Source organism: Erpetoichthys calabaricus, chromosome 16, assembly GCF_900747795.2.
Source record: "Erpetoichthys calabaricus chromosome 16, fErpCal1.3, whole genome shotgun sequence".
Classification (NCBI taxonomy): domain Eukaryota; kingdom Metazoa; phylum Chordata; class Cladistia; order Polypteriformes; family Polypteridae; genus Erpetoichthys; species Erpetoichthys calabaricus.
The window spans coordinates 71,407,960-71,428,142 of record NC_041409.2 but is presented as its reverse complement, the minus strand read 5'-3'; the positions used below and the strand labels follow the sequence as shown (position 1 = coordinate 71,428,142).

General features: G+C 36.2%; 1 protein-coding gene across 2 annotated transcripts in view; it reads left to right on the top strand.

Annotated features, from left to right (window-relative positions):
* Positions 1-20,183, top strand: part of rpap1 (RNA polymerase II associated protein 1) — a 90,018-nt gene that overhangs the window by 56,406 nt on the left and 13,429 nt on the right. For both annotated transcript variants that reach the window (XM_028821450.2, XM_028821449.2), the window contains exons 18-22: positions 2,382-2,491; positions 2,747-2,942; positions 15,644-15,790; positions 16,915-17,057; positions 17,373-18,165. In XM_028821450.2, the coding sequence (XP_028677283.1) occupies positions 2,382-2,491; positions 2,747-2,942; positions 15,644-15,790; positions 16,915-17,057; positions 17,373-18,165 (1,389 nt within the window). The remainder of the gene's footprint in view (positions 1-2,381; positions 2,492-2,746; positions 2,943-15,643; positions 15,791-16,914; positions 17,058-17,372; positions 18,166-20,183) is intronic.

The window sequence follows — 20,183 nt, the reverse complement described above, 5'->3', positions numbered from 1 at the left end:
TTTTATTTACTGCCAGTAATGGCACACTGCACGATAACGTACAGTGAATACACTTGACTTGAGCATTCATAGTTTTCATACTCTTCTCTCTGAGGTGTCGCCTGTTGCATGGCTGCACTTGGGCCCTTTTCTGGGATCCTGAGTTGGTTTGTCATGTGGTGGGTGCGGCAATACGCTGTATCTCTCTCTCACTCTCTCTCTGTACGTTTAGTATTCATTTGCTCAGAGGTTGATGCGTTTTCTGCTTCCTGAGCAGCTCTTCTTTTCTCTACTCTAGCGGCCCGCTTCTTCTCTTCTTTCATCGCCATCTTTTCGCATTAAAACTGATTAAGTCGTTGTTTGTGTTTCAATTACTTCGTACGTTTTCTTAAATTTTTCACTTAGGCTGGCACTTAAGTCTTCAATCTGCCTCAAGAATAATTTAAGATATGAAGAGGTAGAGGAAGTGATGGCGAAGGTGGTAGGGATGAGAATGGCGCCTGTACAACATGTGCCACACAGCTGCCCTGCTTCCTGCTGCCGAGAGTTGATTCTACAATAAAATAAAACAAAAATAAAAAGAGGAATAACCTTGGAGGTCAATCATCACCTCAAAAGCAGATAGTAGACATCACATAGTATTTGTGTACCAAATTTCAGGTCAATAGTTTAGACAGTTTGCGAGCTTCAGGTGATTTAAAATCCTGGACAGACAAACGGACAGCCACTGTAGCTTATTATATATAAAGATTTATTAATGTGTTGAATCGGTAGTCAGGGTGTTATAATGGTAATTACCAACAAACAGCTTGATTGAATTAGGAAAAAAAACTTATAAACCTACATTTTTCACACATGCTAATAATGAATGATATGTTATAAATGATTATATACACAAGACTATTGAAGTGGTTTCAGAGAATTAATTTGGTCTATAACCCTTAGTCAACAGAGATCTGAATATTCTCTCCCATTGAATGTCATAATTAGCTTGTTCCATCTTCTTGGTCATATGAGTCATTGTTGTTGCTAATGCCCCATCCATGCTACAATGTTTTCCCTTTCAAAAATGTGGACATTAGTTACTGTGCCTTTCATCTGCACTACCCCGGCGTTCATAACCTACGACTTTTGAAAATGCCCTCCGGAGCTATATACTTCTGTAAACGTAGCCTCAGCATTGAAATGTGGATGTATAAAATGCAGTTTACCTCATACGCAGACTGTTATCACACTGTTATTGGTTCATGCCTATTAACTCACTCTTCCCTGACTGGGTCCTGTTCACTATAACATCTTGTGACCTAATGGATCCCTCTTCATTTAGGAAAAATATTTTCCTAAACAGAAGACCATAAAAGTAGTTGTTTTCCATGAAGTTCCTTGTTTTGCTTACCTACAGTCATATGAAAAAGTTTGGAAACCCCTCTTAATTTTTTTTTTATTTTGATTTTTGTTTATCATTGTCTGAGCTTTCAAAATAGCAACTTCCTTTTAATACATGACATGCCTTATGGAAACAGTAGTATTTCAGCAGTGACATTAAGTTTATTGGATTGACAGAAAATATGCAATATGCATCATAACAAAATTAGACAGGTGCATACATTTGGGCACCCCAACAGAAATATTACATCAATACTTAGTTGAGCCTCCTTTCGCAAATATAACAGCCTCTAGACACTTCTTATATCCTTTGATGAGTGTCTGGATTCTGGATGGAGGTATTATAACCCTTGTTAGGTTAATAACCCTTTTAAACCTTCTGTTTAGTTGTCTTGATTCCTTTGGTAATAAACATTTGAGATTTTTTGCCCTATGCTATAGCTCCGTAAAGCATGAAACTAGCTACAGTATTAGTGACACTTGCCTTTCAGCAGTTGACTAGGAGCAGCCCTTTCCACAGGCCTTTTTTGACTGGGTATCACCCATCATTCAGTCTCAGACAGAAACAGTGACTTATCACTGAAATTGAACTGGCACAGTTATGTTACCTGGTCCAGACTGTTTCTGGTGTCACATTAGAACCAGTACCGCTAGTGAATCTTGTTCATATAGATTGCTATGGCATTAAAGTGATGCTTAATATTAGCTCAACATGTACTTGCACAGTGGCTCTTTGCTTTGCTGGGTGACCCTGTCATTACTTCTAAATATGTTCTTGACCCTTCAGTTATCCATTAATGCCACACACTTGGCATAGAGGAGATTTTTCATCCAGTTCTTCTTCACTCAGAAAACCATGGACACATGGAATACGTTATCAAGTATTGTGGTAGAAACTGGTAATTTAGGGAACTTCAAATTCTACTTAGTGTTATTTTAGACAAATTAAGTGAATAGGATTGGCAAGGATCCTGGGCTGTCAAAATTGTTCTAATGTTTGGTATCTGTTACTCTAGAGCACTTTCTGCCCAGTGGATACCCTCCAGGAGATAGAGGCTTTAACTTCAGAGGTCCTGCTTCCTCTCATAGGTCATCAAACTGTACTAAATATGATCGATCATCTTAGGTGAGTCACACTTTCCACAATCCAAGATGTTTGTGTAAGCCCTAAAAGAATGCTGTCAGTAGCCCCTGTCACAAAGAGTGTAAAACATTTTGGTTTAATCACAGTATTTATTCCGGCCTTACTAGCTGTAAACTGCTAGAAAGTTTATTCCGGTTCTTAGGCTGGCCATAGAGAGCACTTATTAAAATGTTTCTGTTAGAAATTTTATTTTAATTTTCATTGCCTTTGTATTATATTTTTCTCTGATATTTTTAGGCAGTTTTCTGCACTTTGTGCCCCAACCTCTTGTGCTGCTAGTCGAGAGATTATACATGGTCTTCCAGGCTTTGGCTGTAGTGAAGGAATGAATGTTAGCAACCTTTCAGATGCAAAATCTCCATTTCCCTTTCTGATGGGTCTATTCTATGTCCTTGATTCTATCACTAATGTGCATAAAGGACTTGCTTGCAAGGTGAGTGTCTCTTTCCATATGAACATACCGCTTTACCTTTATCTGCTTAATGTATCCGTTCATCAACTGCCTGTTAGTTGTTTTTTTGTCCTGTATAAATCTCATCATAGAATTCTAACTCTTTCATGCAAGATTGTATGATTGTTTCATGTTTGGACCACCAGGGCATGTACAGCCTCCTAATCTGACACAGGCAGGCAGAGACATGAGTTGCCACACAACACACTTTTTTTTTTATAGTGTGGAGCCCTTCTACCTCCCTCTGTTCGGTAATAAACACAGTCACAAGCACTAGAAACAGTCCTTTCCTTTCTTCGCCGCCTCCACTCCTCTCCCAGTAAGCTTCATCCACATCCTCTCGACTCCGGCTTCTCGAATGGAGTGAGGCAGCCCCTTTTATAGGGCACCCGGAAGTGCTCCAGGTGCTTCCAAAGTGGCAGATATGCTGCAACCCAGGGTTCAGCAGTTGTCCAGGCGTCCCCTGGCAGTGGCCACGGTCCCCAGCAGGGTTAAGCTTCTAAGTTCCAAACCTGTGAGTCTGGGGGGTTGCCCTCTAGTGTTGAAGGGAGGTATTGCCCTGAATATGCCCTCCTTCTTGGTCCTTCCATCACAGGGGCGTCCCGGCCTGGCAAGGGGCTTGGCCGTCCGCCACACATGGAATTAGTACTTTTACATCTGTCCGGACCGTACTTAGGCTTTGAGTGGATTCATATACTAATGTATTGTTTAGTTGGAATGCCACTATGTCTGCTGGCACACATTCCTCCACTAACAAGACTGGGAAATAGTGAAAAGCAAATATATTTAAAGCTGGGAAAAAGTACTAAAATATTTCACAATAATCACCCTATGAAACTTATAAAGATCAAAAGACTTAGTTTTGTTCCATTGTATGGTTATAATTTAAAGAATAATATGAACACCACTTTCTATATCGTAGGCAGTCATGTGCAACACTTCTTGTCTTGATTTCCAAGCTGTTCCTAGTCAAGTGAACTTCGGGTGTTTCTCAAAGACAGCCCTTTTCACAAATTAACAAATTACTTCTGCATTTAAACATTTTTCTACTCTGCTTTCATTTGAGTGTATTGATGTATTTCCCTTTCTTTCCCAGTTTAGCAAGACAGTGAATTTTCATTTCTCTTGTCCTAAAAGCAATATGTCCTTTTGCCAGTAGAGGGAGAAGAAGAACCAGCTTTCTAAATCTAAAATAAGGCATTCACTTAAGTATAATCAGTGGCATTAAATAAAAATAAACACAAAACGGAGAAAGCTTTGCCTGTAAAATTTTGTTAATTCAGATTTGCATGGAATTTTTTTTTAAATATAAAGGTTAAAACAACAGTGTGTTAGAGTTGAGTCTCTAAAATGTTTACACATGCAATGCTGATCCTAATTACTATTTGTAGTAGATTGACAGTAAAAATGTAATATAGCTTCAAAATGTGATCAAAGTCATAATTTAAATTCTGTTTGTAAGGGCCTTTTTCTGGGTACACTAGTTTTCCTCCAGTACTCCAAAGGTATGATACTAGGCTGTGACTAATTGTAAGTATATGTATGAGTGTGCCCTGCAGTGGGCTAGTGCCAGTGCTGCCCTCATGATGCTGCATTTTGATTTGGTGGTATTTAAGAAAATGTATGGAAAATACATACATTTATTTTGGGACTTTATTTAAAGTAATATACTTCACACACACATACTGTACACAGAGGAAAAATAAGTCTGAGTCCCTCTTGTGATCTGTGCCAATCTTTTTCTTGAAAGAGTGCATGTGTACCTTAAGATCTTATCTTGGATATACGGGATCATTTTGCATATATGCAACATTGATATTTGTTTTTATTCTTTTACTGTATGGTTTAGATTTCTGTATTTAATTCCAAAATGTTTCGAAACTTTTTTAGCTTAGATCCTCATTTGTAAGCAGCAGTGTGTTCGTACAATACAAAGTAATTAAAACTTACTTGGCTGATGCCTTTTCCTGAGGTGACTTTTGAGATACAAATGGTTACATTTAATTTGTTTTTCCAATTGGTGAAGTGACTTCCTCTTGATCACACGGTGTCAGTAGAGGAATTTGGGATCCTCAGGGATTCGAAGTTCAAAGTCTTAACCCCAACACCATACCGCCTGCATGTTAAGAAATTATACAGGTGTTTAAATATAAAAAAAATATTGTTTTGAAAGTTTCCATTATTAGAGACATCTGGTGTAACAATAAAGAAGTTATTTGGATTTTAAGATTAACCTTTTTCGGTAGTATACATTTTATTTTAAAGTTTTTACTTAATAAGTTGTAACTTGTAATGCAATTGTATAATTTTTACTATTTGTTCATTCTTTTGTGATTCAAATCTAGTTCTCTCTTTTAGGTTATACATTTACTTTTGTAAATTATATGGTAAGAATAAATGTCCAGTATGCCCTTTCATAAACATCTCTGAGCTTTAGATAATCATATTATTTTCCATGCATGTTTTTAAGCATAGTAGCCCGGAAGCTAGTTTCCCTCGAGATTTCATGTCTCAGTAGAATTGAGACATTTCTTTTGAAGCTGAGAAGAATAGCAGATACTGTATGAATGCTAAAAGGCATTCTGTGATTTTCTCTTTTTCATTGTTAGGATATTATGCATGAAATGCAGCCATCATCTCAGTTGTTTGTTGAGTTTTAAACATTTTCTTCTGTAGCAAAGCAGTCTAAACAAAGACTTCTTTCTGTCATAAACTTTTTATGTTTTTCTATGAAAACATGGTTAAAATTTTTCGCAGCCATCACTCTAACCTTATGGAGTAAGTAACTTGTAAAAAAAACATTTTTGGGTAGAGTATTTCTTTAATGACATTGTCAGAGTAAAAAAAAATTGCTGCATATTTCCAAAAATGGGAGCTTTCAGCTTCTTCTTCTTCTTTCGTCTGCTCCTGTTAGGGGTTGCCACAGCGGATCATCTTCTTCCACATCGTCCTGTCTTCTGCATCTTGCTCTGTTACACCCACCACAATGAAGTAAAAACATTTGCATTGTATGTATCTCTAAAGTGCGGTGTAGTGGTTAAAGCTTTGGACTTCAAACCCTAAGGTTATGGGTTCAAGTCCTGCTATTGACACTGTGTGACCATGAGCAAATCACTTGACCTGCCTGTGCTCCAATTAAAACAAAATAAAAGAAATGTAACCAATTGTTTAATAAATTTTCTAAGTTGCCTTGGATAAAGGCATCAGCCAAATAAGTAAATGTAAATGTAAAAATCTTCTGAGATCAATCTAAAAGTAAAAAAGCTTATTGTGGGGAAAGGAGCCAGACTTGACCACATGTGTCTTGACAGTTGTGGTATTGTGCACATACAAAACAGATTTAGTGGCCAAGCTATACCAACAGCAAAACAGTTTTCAAGGACTTCTTTATCCTGTAGCAAATACATGACTTAGGCGTTTGACTCAATTAGCCATTAACATATAATCTAATAATTTTCCAAATCCTTCATTTAATTACAGGTTTGATACAAGTAAACAAGGTATTAACACAAAAAACAGTCGAAGTGCCTAGAATCCTGTCAGTTGCAAAGCAACCTTAAGTACAGCATAGTGGGAACATCTACAGAAAATCAAGCACTTTAAGTCTTAGTTGATTAGCCATTTTGAAATGTATGAGTTAACCAGTTTATAATTAGCAGTGTCCAACTATCCGAATAGAAATTAGACCTTTTTTTAAAGAGAGGTTTTGTTATTGCAATCATTTTGCTCCAGTTGTTAATTTCACTTAAAAACAAGTTTATATTTTAAAGACACAAAGCCACAAACTCTAAGACAGAACACCAATCCACCGCAGCACATACTTTCACACACCCAGACATGCTTAGACTGGGCCAGTGTAGTGTTGCAAGTCAATTCAACCGACACATCCATTGGAAGTGGATAGAAAACCCCACGCATTTAGGAAGATCAAGCAGATTTGATACATGTGCTAACTCTCTGATTCTCTCCCAGATTCCTGGACTGGAGCTGCAAGTGCTTGTGATTTTGCTTCTCACTAGGCATTTATAATATTAAACATTTGTAGATATATTGATTGCTGTATTGTATAGACAAAAACCTTGAGCTATTAATATTTTTAAAGTTACTATAATTAATACATAAACAATAATCAAAATTGAAAAATATTAAATTTTGATATTAACATAAAAGGATATTGAGGATCAAACATTATTGTCAGAACAACTGCATACAGAAATGTTATCAGAGTATCATATTATTCTTGCAATCTTGAGTTATGTAAATAATAACTGATGAAATATAAATAGAAAAAACATATTATTTTATTTTTATTTATTTATTTATTTTTTATTTTATTGATTTTATTGTAATCATTCCATACAAATAGATCAATTTTTTACAGAAAAAAAAAGGATTGAAAACAAATCCACCCCCGCCCCTGAGAAAGAGAGCATGGCCAACGTACTAAAACTTAAAAATAGTAAAAATAAATAAATTAAAGAGTTTAATAGGCGGATACAGATAAATGGAGAAGAAGAAGAAATAGGGAGAGAATCTACTTCCTCAGTGCTTTAAGAGCTTACTCTAAAATATTATTAATTAGATCCTGCCAGGTTTTGAAGAAGTTCTGCACAGATCCTCTAAGTGAGAATTTGATTTTTTCCAATTTCAAATAATATAAAACATCAGTTACCCAGTGACTTAAAAGAGGAGCGTTAGGATTCTTCCAGTTTAACAAAATAAGTCTGTGTGCCAATAGTGTAGTGAAGGCAATCACAGTTTGTTTGTCCTTCTCCACTTTAAGCCCATCTGGAAGGACACCAAACACAGCTGTTAGTGGATTAGGAGGGATTGTGACACCAAGGCTGTCCGAGAGGCACTTAAAAATTTTTGTCCAGAATGATGTTAATTTGGTGCAGGCCCAGAACATGTGACCCAGTGAGGCTGGAACTTGATTGCAGCGTTAGGTTGGATCTTGCCTTAGAAACATTTTGGACAATTTCAAGCGAGACAGATGTGCTTGATATTTAATTTTGAGCTGAATAATTGTATGCTTTGCACATATGGAGCTCGAATGAATTCTCTGCATTGCTACCTTCCACTCCTTTTCTGATATGTTGAGTGAGAGATCCTTTTCCCATTGTACTCTTGGATCTTTGAAAGGGAGGGACTGTAAAATATTTTTATATATTGCAGAAATGCTGGCAGAGTCCTCGAGACTGAGCAATATTTTTTCCAGCATAGAGGAAGGTGGGAGATGGGGAAAATCGGGCAGGTTCTGTTTGACAAAGTTTCTAATTTGAAGTTAGTGAAAGAAATGTGTTGTTGGAAAATTAAATTTGGAATGTAATTGTTCATAGGATGCAAAGATGTTGTCTATATTAAGATCTCTAAGCAATTTAATCCCAAATGTTTTCCAGATATTAAAAACTGCATATGTTTGCGAGGGTTGAAAAAGGTGGTTCTCATGCAGAGGTGCTACAGATAAAAGATTCTCCATCTTAAAATCCTTTCTACATTGGTTCCATATTCTGAGTGAGTGAAGCACAATTGGGTTATTAGTATATTGGCGATAACTTGCATTTATTGGGGCACAAAGCAGGGAATATAGAGAAATACTGCAGGATTTTATTTCTATTGCTGACCAAGCCTGTGTATGTTCACCTATTTGTGTCCAGGTTTTTATAGCTTGTATGTTTGCTGCCCAGTAGTAAAACTGAAAGTTAGGCAGAGCCATGCCACCTTTTGTCTTAGGTCTTTGTAGGGTCGCTCTTTGGATACGTGGATGTTTTAGGTTCCAAATAAATGAGGTTATGGTTGAATCTAATTGCTTAAAGAATGATTTATTGATGTATATTGGAATGTTTTGAAATAAAAAGAGAAGCTTAGGAAGGATATTCATCTTAACAATGTTAATTCTTCCAGCTAAAGTGAGGTGGAGTGTTGACCATCTATGTAAGTTTTGCTTAATTTTTTTCATTACAGACGGCAAAATTTTGTTGATAAAGAGATTTATGTTTACTTGTGATATTTACCCCTAGGTATTTAAACTGATCTGCAATAATAAAAGGTAGGGTGTCCAATCTAATATTATATGCTTGAGAATTCACTGGAAAGAGCAACACTTTTATTCAAATTAATTCTGAGACCAGAGATCTTTTGAAATTCTGTAAGTGCTGTTAAGACTGCAGGCACAGTATTTTGTGGGGCTGATATATACAAAACCATATCATCTGCATATAGAGAACTTTTCTGTTCCAGTCCTTCTCTGATAATCCCCTTTATCTGATAAGCATTTCGACAGTAAACTGCCAGTGGTTCATTGGCGATTGCAAGTAGCAGTGGTGACAAGGGGCATCCTTGTCTGGTACCACGTTCTAGTTTAAAGTAGTCTGAGCAAATGTTGTTAATACAAACTGAAGCTTCTGGATTGGTATACAGTAGTTTGATCCATGCACAAGTATTCGGGCCAAACCCAAATTTCTCTAATGTAGTGAAAAGGTAGTTCCATCCAATCATATCAAATGCTTTTTCTGTATCCAATGATAATAATATCTCCGGGGTGTTTGTCTTTGCCGGTGAATACATTACTTTGAACAGGCGTCGGAGATTGGAAGCTAAGTGTAGGCCTTTAATAAATCCAGCTTGATCTTGTGATATTACCAAAGGCAGCACTTTCTCCATCCTTGTAGCTAGGACTTTGGAGAGTATCTTAACATCATTTTTCAGAAGTAAAATTGGTCTGTATGATGCACATTGTGAGAAGTCCTTGTTTTGTTTTGGAAAGACGGTGATTAATGCTTGGTGAAAAGTTTGAGGAAGAATTTGATTGTCTCTAGCGTCTGTAAATGTTGCTAATAAGAGGGGAGCTAGCTGAGTGGAGAATTTCTTATAAAATTTGACAGGGTAGCCATCAGGGCCTGCTGCTTTCCCGCTCTGAAGTGACTTTATAGCATCTAGTAATTCTGATAGCGCCAGAGGTTTATCCAATTCCTCTGCAATAAAAGTATCTATCTGTGGTATCTGTAATGTATCCAGAAATGCATTAGATTGTGTGTTGTCTTCTTTGAACTCAGTAGAATATAAGGATTTATAGTAGTCTCTAAATGTGTGCATTATATTTTTATGGTCAATGATTTTATCTCCGTTCGTGTTGGTGATTGCTGGGATTGTATTGTGAACTTCTTGCTTGTGGATTTGTTGAGCTAAGTGCTTATTAGCTTTCTCTCCGTGTTCATAGTAATGATGTCTTGATTTAAAAATGAGTTGTTCAGTTTCTTTGGCTGTTAAGAGGTTGGGCTCTGAATGCAGAGCCTGTCTTTTCCTATGAAGAGCTTCACTTGCACACCTGGCATGTTCTTGATCTATTCTAGTAATTTCGCTAGTTAGCTCTGATACCTTCTTGGTTTCTAATTTATTTCTATGGGAAAGATATGAAATGATCTGTCCTCTTAAGAAGGCCTTTAGAGTTTCCCAGATTATTCCTGCAGAGTTCTCTGGGGATGTATTTGTCTCTAGGAAGAAACTGATTTGTTTTGATATAAATTCTGTACAGTTCTCATCTGCTAATATAAGTGGGTTAAGACTGCATCTGCGAGATGAGTATGTGGGGCATAATGATTTCAGCTCCAAGATCAGAGGGGCATGGTCAGAAATAACAATAGTGTTGTACTTGCAAGATTTAATCGCAGGCAAGAAATTATTATCTATAAAGAAATAATCAATTCTTGACTAGCAATGATGCACTGGTGAGTAGAAGGAATATGTTCTTGAATTTGGGTTTAGAAACCTCCAGGGGTCTGATAAGTTGTGATCAGTTAAAAATTGTGTAATTGTCTTTGCAATGTTAGATGTCATCCCCCCTGTGACAGGAGACCTATCTAAGAGTGGATTTAAAACAAAGTTAAAGTCCCCAGCTATTATAATTTTATGACTTCACATTGGGAATGGATGCAAATACATTTTGCATGAATTCCCTATCATCGACATTGGGTGCATAAACATTTATCAAAATCACTTTACAGTTAAATAAGTTGCCCATGACAATCACATATCTCCCTTCAGAATAAGATACTACATCTGATGCTACAAATGAGACTGTTCTGTGTATAAGAATTCCCACACCTCTAGTTTTCTTTGTAAAGCTGCAATGGAACATTTGGCCTGTCCAGTCTTTTTGCAGCCGGAACTGATCATTGCTTAATAAGTGGGTCTCCTGTAAAAATACTATTTTTGCGTTTAGACCTGTTAGGTGAGAGAATACTTTCTTTCTCTTTAATTTGTGATTCAGGCCTTTAACATTCCAGCTCACAAAGTTAACTGTCCCATCGTGGAGAAATTGATTCTGAATTTTTGATGTCATTTTGTAGTCTTAACTGGAAGTGACACAGCTTTAACCTTAATTTCAAATTTTCCCACAAGTTATTGCCATGTAGCCTATTGTTACGTTGGAAGTTGTAATTGTAAGGATTAAAATGATAGATTAGATATAGCTTTCTCTCTTTCTCTCCCCCCCTTATCCCCCACCCCCCCCATTTTGCCTCCCCACGTGAGGCTGGACCCCACTTCACAAAGTCTCAGTCCTCTGACATACCTAGAGACAGAGCACGTCCAAAACAAAACAAGCCCCCCAGCAGCGGTATTTGAGGATTAAAAAGTAGAGATGTCTATTGCCAATAAAGTCTAAATACTATATATAAGCATAAATATAATCAACCGTCTTGAAATATTAAGACAGTAAACCCAGGGAATGATGTTAAAAAGTGGCCCTGGATAAGCATAGTAAACCCTAATGCAATAATAACAATAACAATAAACCAAGGGTATGATGTTAAACAGTCTCTTTTAGAATAGTTTATATAAAAAAAAAAAAGAACTACAGGCAGTCCCCGGGTTACATACAAGATAGGGACTGTAGGTTTGTACTTAAGTTGAATTTATATGTAAGTCGGAACAGGTACATTATTTTAGTAAATGCTATTGTCGACCGACTGTAACCAAGTGCTCTGCCAATGAATGATGGAGTTTCACCTCTCTCTGACCTTTATTATTATTTCTACTTTATTTTCAATGGTGATGGTTTTTCTCTTCTTTACTGTATCAACAGCACTTGCATCAGATTTGTGTTTCAGAGACATTCTTGAAAGGTGAAGACAAAAGGTTAAGATGAACTCTTCTGCACAGCACTGTACAGCTATCACAGCAGGCAGGCGTCCTTCGTCAGCACGTCTGCTGTACTGACAAGAGACAACTTCCTGCTATGTACGTAACAGTACAAGCAGCGGTTCACCACCCACCCACCACACAGTCACCTCCACTACAGTATGCAGCCTGCAGCGTGCGTCCGCCCACCGAGAACGAACACGGTGTGGCCAAAGGCGTGCAGTGAATCGCCCACCACCGCCCCCATTCAACAGGCAGCCACCCGAAGCACACTACAATGCTACCCCCCGCCGCCTCATTCACCCTCAATGGCCTCCGTTCAGTCACAACTAGGTCACTGCTTGCAGCATTACCAACCGCCCACCAAAAACGATTCAGGGGGAGCTGTGTGTAGTGTAGTGCAGTGAAACGCCCTACACCGCTCCATCCAGCCTGCGTCCAGTCAGGAGCAGTAGCTGTGGCGGTGTAGTGGAAGAAAAAAGGATATATAATTATGGTACCCGTATCATTGCAAGCAGATCAGCCAGCAGGTAATACTATATGTTCTTGCCATACCATGATAGGATGCAACTCACTTTTGTATTTCAAAAAAGCGTCGGGATCAGCTTTGTTAACTCCTTTTCTGCTTCCTCCTTGGAGGAAAAGATGTGATATTTGTCTTGAATATCCACTTTCAGTTTGGCAGGATACAAGAGGCTGTATCTGATATCTGCTTTCCGTAAAATACATAATTTTAGATATGAAATAAAAAAATACTTGCATTAAAAATATAACTAAGTTACTTATGCAAGATTACTAAGATTTTGCCATTTTAAATGTGTCATTCTTTTATTTAAGTTATGTTTGTATTGAAAATATTGTTTTTGTACTATGCAAATTGAGTTAAATAAGACAATTTAAATTTGTCATTAAGACTGCATTAAACCTTTATGTCACTTAATGATGAGCACTATATCATTTATAAATGTTCTTTTTTCAATATGAATACAAATACGCCATAATATTGGCTGCTAGGTATGTCATTCTCTTTATTATGTATCTGATTTAAAGCAAACAGTCTATTTCCAGCATGGTACAGCAGTTAATTGCAAAATAACTTAAATAATCATCAAGTCAACTTAATACATTTGCTTGTATGTCATAATACATAATACATATGTTAGTATGTTAGAATTTAGATTTGTTTTCATTTGAATAATTTAAAATCTCGCTAGTTGTCTAGTCATCATTTGGTATCTTAAAAAATGTCTTATGTGTGTATTCCATCTTTGCCCCACCTTTTCTTGTAGTAGTAGTAGTAGTAGTAGTAATAATAATAATAATATTATGCATTGTTGAATTATTTTGTGTTACCATACAGCCATCCTATGGATGAAGCATACATATGGTTTCTGACACTTTGAAGTCAAGCTGTTGACAGGGCCATATAGCCAGCAGTCCATTATTTGCTCTCTATTTTTCTTATTCAGAGTTGCAGCTTCAAAACTCCCTATGGTTAATAACCACTAAGTAATTTGCAGTAGGTGATATATTTTTGCCATCTTCTATGAAGTCTTTTGGATGATTATGATAACAGTTTCTACATGCAAGCTAGAACAGCATTTCTCTCTCACTCTGTTCAATAATCTTCATCTCATGACAACCATTTTAAAAAATCTGCACTTTCTTTAGGGACTGAAATTAATGAAAAACTAAAAATACAAATAAAAAGGGTTCAAATGGAGTGCGAGAATATTACAACAATTTTTAACTTAGGTTAGAAAGGTTTATAATGTTCACAATAGAAGATACACATTCATGTCTGATTGTGAAAGAAGTTTTTAACAGCCTCATACATTTTTTATATTTCCATTGCATGTAAACACTATCAGTCAAAATCTACAAGCGAAGCAGTGACTCTGGGATGCTGACCTTAGAGACAATCCCAAGATGCTGGCTTTAGAGGCACTGTTTCAAAGATAAAGCCATATCTGACTGTCAAATAAACAGAAAAGATTAAAATGGGCAAATGCTTGGAATCACAGTGAAATCCATATTCTAATGTATCTGCAGTGTTCTTTTGCCCATTTTAACTTTTTTCTTTCCACTGTTGCACATAATATGGTCATTTGGTGTGAAGACCTGTAAGGCATCTGATTTCCAAATGGTTTCTTGTTCAGTTGTGCATCCTGGACTTCCTCTTCCTTTTCTGTCCTGGTTGGATCCAGTCGACCCTGTTCTCTTGAGACATCAGTGGACGCCTTTGTATGAAATGTTCAGCTTCTTGGTAATCAGTCAGATGAAACAACCTTCACAGAACAACAACAAACTGATGTGTTTCTTGAGAAGGCAGTTTAGTTAGAGCCATTCTTGAATCCATAGAACTTTAGGTATGCCAGTGCTGTGCAAGACAATGAAAGACAATCTACTTGCTTTGTTGAACAGAATAACTGATTTCAGCCATTATAACACAATTACAAATGTTCCTCTAATAACTGATTAGCATGTAAACATGGTTAATTAAAGATGAGCTAAGAGACTTTACCATTATGACACTGGAGTAATGGCAGCTGAAAATGGGGCTTTGCAGTCAAATGTGAATAATACATTATAAATCCCCAATTTCAAGTAGTTATCACCATTTGTAAAATTTACAATGTTTTGACTATATTTTTAAAATCAGTTTAATGTACAATGATACAAGTGTCCGTTTCTGTCAAAAATGGTGACTTGAAACCTTTGAAGTATAGTGTCGGTTAATGTTATGTAGGTAATGTTTTATATCCCTTTCTAATGAAATTCTTTTTTTTTTGTTTCAAAATCTCAATCAGAGTAAACAAAATTTATAATTTCTAAATCTGAAACTGTATTTTAACATGATGTAGATAACTGAAAAATGCATGATTTAAATCTGTTATTAAATGCACCATAGCGGTCTGGCAGGAGTCTGTCTCTTATGTTTTTGAAATAGAATTTTTTATGATTTAGCTGTTTGTGTTTTTAATGATTTACATGCATTTTTATTCTTTTCAGTCAGTGTCTGTGCATAGTATCAAACTGCAGCACTGGAAGCAATCAATTTTTTAAGGCAAAGTTAAATTCAAATCTACCTTCTTTTGAAATTTCAACATACATTATTTATATAAATGTGTATTTATTGTTTAATGTGAATGAAAGTGTAAACTGACAATATGAGAGACTGCATAATTCTGTACATTTCATCCTGCCCTATCTCTGCTTTATATTGCTCTCAATAAAACAAACAGATTTACAAAATGGAATCTTACCTGAATTTTAAATTTATTTCATCCCCATTTAAATTCATTTTTATATTTGGAAGAAGGTCAGAAAGGCAGAAATTTTGTTTTTAATATTTTTTGTTTAACTTGCACTTTTAAACAAAATAACTTGCAAATCACATTTGACACATTTTGATAGAGCATTGACAAGTGCAGTGACTTGCTTAGGTCACCTCATGCATAACTTATTTAATGTCATGGACAATAGGCCACAGTGCCTAAAATAATTATAAGGCTAATGGAAATCTCTATTTATTTCTACAGTTTTTGAGTGTACTTGTTTCTCCACGACTTTTGGATTATCTTTGTTCAAGCTGCTCAGCATTGCCCAGTTTTTCTCTGTCCAGCGCATGGTTACTTCGACATGAATATCATCTCCAGTATCTTTTGCTGAAGCTTGCTTGTAAACAGGTATGGAAGATTTGCATTACTATTGTTAGGGATAAACCGTTGCTTCTTTTCATGTTGATCTTGTGATTTATTATTATGCTATTAAGAAAACACAATATTGTCTTAAGCTTGAATTACAGTGGAATTAATTTCTGTTATTTTCTAATTTTGCATTTTGAATAAGTGGAAAGCTTCAGATGGTTAATTGTCTGAAAATAGGGGTTTATGTTGACACAACATTTACATCATCTAAGCAATATGCAGGAAACAATTGAAAAGGCAAATAAACTGTTAGGTTATATTGGAAAAGCCTCAATATAAATCAAGAGGTGGTATGCTTAGGCTATATAATACACCACTGAGGCTGAATCTGGAGTATTGTGTGCAGTTCTGGTCACCACACTATGAGAAAGACATAACAGTGCTGGAAGCTGTGCAGAGGAGAGCAACCTAGTGCATCTCAAGACTTAAGGACCTGCCGTAGTATGACACACTTAAGGAATTAGACCAGCTTGATCCTGCATAGAGGAGACTGCCTGCGGACCTAATCCAGGTCTTTAGAATTCTCAAAGGCATTGATAAAGTAGATCCATTAGAAAGAATTCTTCCAACTTAACGGTGAATCACATACAGGCAAGTGTGTTTAGGACTGAAGCTAGGAAGTACCGTACTTTTTTTTTTTACTTAGGTTTTGGGAAACTGGAACAAACTACTGAGACATGGAGTTGAAGCAAAAACTTTGATCACCTTCACGAGGTGTCTAGATGAGATATTGGGATGGCTTAGCTATTAGCTGAACAAATGAGCTTGATAAACTGAATGGTCTCAAATTACTAATGTTTTATGTTGTTAGCATGTTAAGCTATTGGTTTTGCCTTTTCTGTGTTTGACAAGCAAATTCTAGCAAACTTCTGTATTTAACTCTACTCACCTGGCAAAATATAAGCTAATGATTTGTTGTCATTTGTCCCTACTTATTTTATAGGTTTACAGGTTTTTTGTGTTTTGCTTCTGTAATGTTATAATCTGTGATCAGTAACTCAAAACATTTTCTTTTCTAACAATTTATATTTTTAATAAATGTAATGTTTATTCTTTTTTGTTTTTTTCATTAATGTTAAACTGATTATTTCCTTCTTTTTCAGATGCCGTTAAAGGCAGAGGTATCACAGCAGATAACAGTTTACCACAAGATCGCTATGGCAATGCTGCCTCGACTGCTGCCTGGCAGTGAATATCAAGCACATGAACTTTTGTCTACTATGATTTTTAACCCCAGTTTCATCCCGTGAGTCTACACAAACAGGCTTGGTATTTTTTGTCAGTGTGGAATCGTGAGTTAAAAAATTACATTTTTATTGTCCACAAAAATGTAGACAGGTAATATGGTAAACCTGTCTGAGGTAAAATTGGACGAAGCGATAACATTAATGATTATATTTTTTGGGAATAAGTATGAGAGACAGTTTTGAAGTTGTACAGTGTACCTCCTTGATTTTTAAAGTGCTGGTGAGACAGTTTATGTATGACAGAAATTAATGTAGTAGCATGGATTGCTGTTTAAGGTTTCTGACCTTTCCCCATCTTTCTTGTTTTTCCGCAGTGAGGGACGCTGTGGTGGCCCAGAAGCAGTAGATCTTTCACAGCTGCTTCGCCTTGGAGATGGGGACCAGTGCTCTCTATCTAGTCAATTTACCGAGTCTACGACAGGCACTTTGTTACGGGAGGCCTATGCCAATCTTGCATCTCTACGAGGATGTTACTTGACTCACCTGGCTCACTTGGAACCAAGTGTCTTACGATCTAGAGATATTTATCTAGGCCATACCCCCTTTGTGTGTTCCCAAATGCTGTCTGAGCTCACAGGACCAGTTGTTCCTTCTGATTGGGCTTTTCTTCCTCTTGTAAGCCTATATGAACAAACTGCAAAGGAGGAGTCAAGCGGGAGAACTGTGGAGTCAGTATCAGTCACCTCCAAGGAAGCAGTCACACACTGTCTACAGTGGCTTCTGATCTTGGAGACCTGGCATGAGGATGCTTTGAAGTCTGTTCCTCCTGCTGCAAAGTTTTGTCGCCTTGCCTGCATCTTTCTCTCAGGCAGTGATCTGTTTCGGGAGCGTCCTGTGCAGCGCTTCCTTTGGGCTTTGCTCCTTGCTCTGTGTAGACCAACTCAGTTAAATGCTCTAGATTTAACAGTGCCTCCTCCTGGTCTGGCCTCATTTCATGACTTCTACTCGTCCCTGCTTGTGCAGTTTGAAGCAGTTTCTTTTGGTGATCCCCTTTTTGGTTGTTTTCTACTTGTTCCACTCCAGCGCCATTACAGTATGGAACTGAAACTCGCTGTATTTGGAGAGCACATTGGACTTTTGCGCTCTTTTGGTGTGAGTCTTGCACAGGTAAGTTTTTTGAATTATATGTGTTTAGAACTGTAAATGTTTGAGATTTTGATGCCACAATTTACACTTCAAGAAAAAAGGCTGAGAAAATTACAGTTAAAGGTGCAGTATCCAGTACTTTAAAAAATGACAAGTTGAAATGGCTGTCATATTACAAGATAACATATAATATAAAAATACTTTGGTGCTGGTTAGCCTATCTGCAAAGATCTCTTTCAGCATTTCCCTTTCTCAGAAGTCTGTCCCAGTAGATGGATCTACTTGACTTTGAAGTGACTTTACTATTATGTGTGAGTGTTCAAAATTGAATTTCATTTATTTCAGAGATTGATAGCTGTTTTTGCCCTTGGTACTTTGTAACTTTCTACTTTTTTGCTCAGTCTTAAGCTTATTATGACTTGGTTTGTACCTTTCTCTAAACTGTCGGGTTCACCCAAACAAGTGATAAAAGAAAAGCATATCTAACAGTTATATTATTTAGCATTCAGTGCTTTCGATTATGTGTTAGATTTAGTGAAACAGAAGTAATTTTATTACAAGGAGCAATTCCTAGAACACGAATAATAATTATCTCAGTAGTTCAGTAATAGTTCAGCAATAATATTGAAATGCCATAAAGAGTGTTCAATGCACCACAGTCATAACATACAGCTTGATTGGTGAGTGTCACACACACCTTTTTGCGGCCTGAGCAGCACTTCTGGCAAGGTCTCCTGCCATCTCAAAAGTCCTTTGTTACTTCAGCTCTAGCATGGATATCACCACAGATGGGTCATTGCTCCGCAATTAATTTCAGCAGTTAAGTTTCATATTTTTTTAAATAAAAATCACATTGATATTATATTTTGTTCTGGAGATATTGAAGTTGAAATTGAGCTTAAGGGGGAGGAACAACTGCAATTATTAATGAAGTTGTCTCTGTTTTTATGTTTTTCTAGTTTTCATGTGATGCTCAGACAGAAACATGGAAATTTAAATTTTGTATTTGTATATTTATAGGAATAAAATATAAGATAAGATAGATTCCAAATAAATAAAGTGCAATTTCTTCCGGGCAATTTCATTAAGATGCACTATTGACCAGATTCTGTCATCTTGAGGATATGTAGTGCTATTAATTTAGCATTTCACCTGATTATGGCAACTTTTAGTGAGGTTTTTTTTTTCTTCAAAATATGTGTACATATTTTATCATCCTATATTCTAAATTATACTATATGGAAATAACTTCAAAGTTTTGTAAAAATAGGTGTGGTGGATTTGGTGTAATTCTCTAATAGGCAGAATTTTTCTTTTAAATATATATATATATATATATATATATATATATATATATATATATATATATATATATATATATATATATGTATATATATATATATATATATATATATATATATATATATATATATATATGTATATATATGTATGTGTGTGTGTGTATGTATATATATGTATGTGTGTGTGTGTATGTATATATATGTATGTGTGTGTGTGTATGTATATATATGTATGTATGTGTGTGTGTGTATGTATATATATGTATGTATGTGTGTATGTGTGTGTGTGTATATATATATATATATATATATACAGTGGTGTGAAAAACTATTTGCCCCCTTCCTGATTTCTTATTCTTTTGCATGTTTGTCACACAAAATGTTTCTGATCATCAAACACATTTAACCATTAGTCAAATATAACACAAGTAAACACAAAATGCAGTTTGTAAATGGTGGTTTTTATTATTTAGGGAGAAAAAAAAATCCAAACCTACATGGCCCTGTGTGAAAAAGTAATTGCCCCCTGAACCTAATAACTGGTTGGGCCACCCTTAGCAGCAATAACTGCAATCAAGCGTTTGCGATAACTTGCAATGAGTCTTTTACAGCGCTCTGGAGGAATTTTGGCCCACTCATCTTTGCAAAATTGTTGTAATTCAGCTTTATTTGAGGGTTTTCTAGCATGAACCGCCTTTTTAAGGTCATGCCATAGCATCTCAATTGGATTCAGGTCAG